This window comes from Carassius auratus, unplaced genomic scaffold, assembly GCF_003368295.1.
Source record: "Carassius auratus strain Wakin unplaced genomic scaffold, ASM336829v1 scaf_tig00008539, whole genome shotgun sequence".
Classification (NCBI taxonomy): domain Eukaryota; kingdom Metazoa; phylum Chordata; class Actinopteri; order Cypriniformes; family Cyprinidae; genus Carassius; species Carassius auratus.
The window spans coordinates 599,347-602,305 of NW_020523950.1; the positions used below are offsets into that span (position 1 = coordinate 599,347).

At 41.3% G+C, this 2,959-nt stretch overlaps 1 protein-coding gene across 1 annotated transcript; it reads right to left on the reverse strand.

Moving 5' to 3' along the window:
• Nucleotides 1-1,282: 1,282 nt before the first annotated feature.
• Nucleotides 1,283-2,750, reverse strand: LOC113072078 (melanocortin receptor 3-like). The gene has a single exon (XM_026245217.1). The coding sequence runs from the start codon at nt 2,382-2,384 to the stop codon at nt 1,401-1,403; it is 984 nt and encodes a 327-aa protein (XP_026101002.1). The 5' UTR covers nt 2,385-2,750; the 3' UTR covers nt 1,283-1,400.
• Between the last annotated feature and the right edge of the window lie 209 nt (nt 2,751-2,959).

Below are 2,959 nucleotides of genomic sequence, written 5' to 3' on the forward strand. Positions count from 1 at the left end.
TGTAACTGAATAAGAGGGATAATTAGTCTGAGCCAACATATAGTGCTCTGACACACAGTGAGGTTGTGCTTTGCGCGACCTGAGTTCAAATTCTGGTTTGTGGTCTTTCTGATCTTGACCAAGACACTTCCTTTCCACTTCTGAATAAAAGGCAAAAAAAAAAAAAATAAAAAAAAAATAAACTCCATTTTAGGAGGGACATTTGGTGTTTGAAATGATATGTTTAGTTGGGTATTCTGGGTATTGTCTTAAGTCTGACAAAAAATAAATGGGGAAAATCCAGTTACATTCCACTCCTGAAAGGCAAATTTAGAGAAATTTGAGACTTGGATAGCTCAATGTTCAGCACATGCTGACTGCAGCAGTTGGGTTGAGTTGACGGCATATTGTTGCTAACTGGAGACAGTCCAAGTTGATTCTGATTCTGACAACTGTGATAAACCACAAAGTTAATGACACCTCAAAAAGAAGGAGAGATGCTTAGCAAGTGCGTTGATGTTTTTGATGTCAGCAAGCGTCTTTCACCGCAGACTGTCAGTAAGATTCCACTTCAGCAGCTTTGAACACAGGCATCTACACACCAAAATGTTTTTAACACTGTCACAGATATCTAAAATATATTATATACACGTTTGGCATAAATATATGCAATTGAAATAATCCGAAGAGCTTATGCTTAAACAAACCAATTAACTGTTTCATGTTTCATGACAGTTTTATTGGCACAAAAACATTGAATTTTTAGAGAAATAGTAAGCATAAACATCCACCCTTGAACTATAACCATCAGTGGGGCATAAGCAGATTGTAAAAAAATGCACAAATGAGATCATACAAATTTACCACCAATTCACCTAAACGTAAAGCAGTTGCAAAGTACTAATAGATTGTCTAGACTTCACTGAAAAAACACAGTCAAATGATCAACATCACTTATTTACTCAATAAGTTTTCACTTAGAAATAATGCAGAATTTCAATTATTTCATATTAATGTTAATATGAAATAATTAGGGTATTTTCTAAATTTTATTCCGTTGAATCCTAAAACTGTCCATTCCTTTCTAGGTTTAAATAAGAGTTTAAATCCTAGATTTTCAGTATAGCTTCAAACTGTCAGACCCAATTGCACTCGACTAACACATGATTGGTCTGCTCTTTCAGCAAGCAATTCAGTCTACCCTTCATTTCTCTGATTTTCTTGCATCACCTGAGCTTTCCAAATCATTCTTAGTGCTTGACAAATTTATAGTCCAATTTTTCTGAATTCAACATGTCTGCTTTTGACCGTATCCTCCTCTCTTGATATGTGTTATCATTATGAGCACCACACTTTGGCATCTAACATCAAGGTAAACTTCTTGTTTGCACACTCAGTCTTCTTTCAGACCAGACATTCATCTAAAGTGGAGGCTGACAGCCAAAGCAGCAGAGTATCTCCTTAAAGGTCTTCCTCATTTCCAGACTGCGGCAGGCGTAGATGAGGGGGTCAATCACAGAGTTGCACATAATGAGGACCAGGTACATGGTGAAATGAGACATGTAGCAGAGGCAGAGCGGATGGTGCGGACAGGACACCAGCAGAATGAGGTGGAGGAAAAACGGCGCCCAGCAGCACACAAACACGCCGAGGAGGATGGAGATGGTCACAGCTCCCTTCATGCAGCTGCGCTGACGCGGGGCCGGGTTGCCGGCTGCAGCTGCTGCTGGAGGTAATGCTGCGATTCTCTGGACGTGAAGTCTGGCGAGAAGAAACATGTGTACGTAGAGAGTGGCCATGAGCACCAACATGGCGAAGAACATTGTGATTAGACAAACAATCACCGTCTTGCTCTCTGAGTAGACTATGAAGACGATACCACAGACCACGCACACCAACCAGATCCCAGCGATGGCCACCAATGCTCTGCGTACGGTCACTATGCTGTGGTAGCGTAAGGCGTAGAAGATCGTGACGTAGCGGTCGACAGCGATCGCCAAGAGGTTGCAGATTGATGCCACGAGAGAAATGCAGATCATTGAATCAAACACATTGTCCATCAAACGCACAAAATGGTCACTGGCCACCAAAAGGCGACTGTTTAGTACAGCAATGACAATGGTCTCCAAGGAGTTCGACACACTCACCAACATGTCCGCAGCAGCCAGGCTGCACAGGAAAAAATACATCGGTGAGTGAAGGTTCTTGTTTTTGACCACGGCCAAGATGACGAGGATGTTCTCCAGAAGACTCACAATACCCAAAGTGAGAAAAACCTCCGCCTGGATCTGAACCTGCTCGCACAGCGCTCCTGCTGAAGGATCAACCGTGCTGCCATTAGGAGGCAAAGACGTGCTGTTTGCAGGTTTCTGCCCTTTAAGAAACTGCAGGTATGAGTCGTTCATCGGGAATTGTGAAGATAAAGAGATGGGGAAGAACAGACAGCAGATGAGGGATGAAAATTACAGAGGAAATGAAAAAAATTATAAAGAATAAAAAACTGATTCAGATGGTGGACTGAATAACAAAAAAGGAATCGAAAGCTACAGGTATAGTCAATTAATCAGGTGTTGAAGTTCTCCTGATGTTGGCTTCAGAAATGCTCTGCTGCTCCTCTGTTTGTTGGATATGCTTCTGTAGAGATGCTCTGTGATTCAGACTCTCTCGCAGCCACTGGCTGTACGTCAGCAGATGCAGCCTCCGCCTGCTCTGTGTGTTTGCTCAAGATTTTAAATGAAAAATGTGAATACGTACACACACACACATTCATAGTGCAGGGCAACAGGCGTGTCCTTTCTGTGATCCAAATTAATACGTCCTTTTGTTCCCCAAAAAAATATTTTTCACACTAGATTTTTATTGTTTAGATTTTATATTAACCTTCTAATGCACATACACAACGGTGCATAGATGTCTCATCTTTGTCATTTTTTTGGTTAAATACGACAACGTACATTCAAAAATGGATAACAAAAGCTGT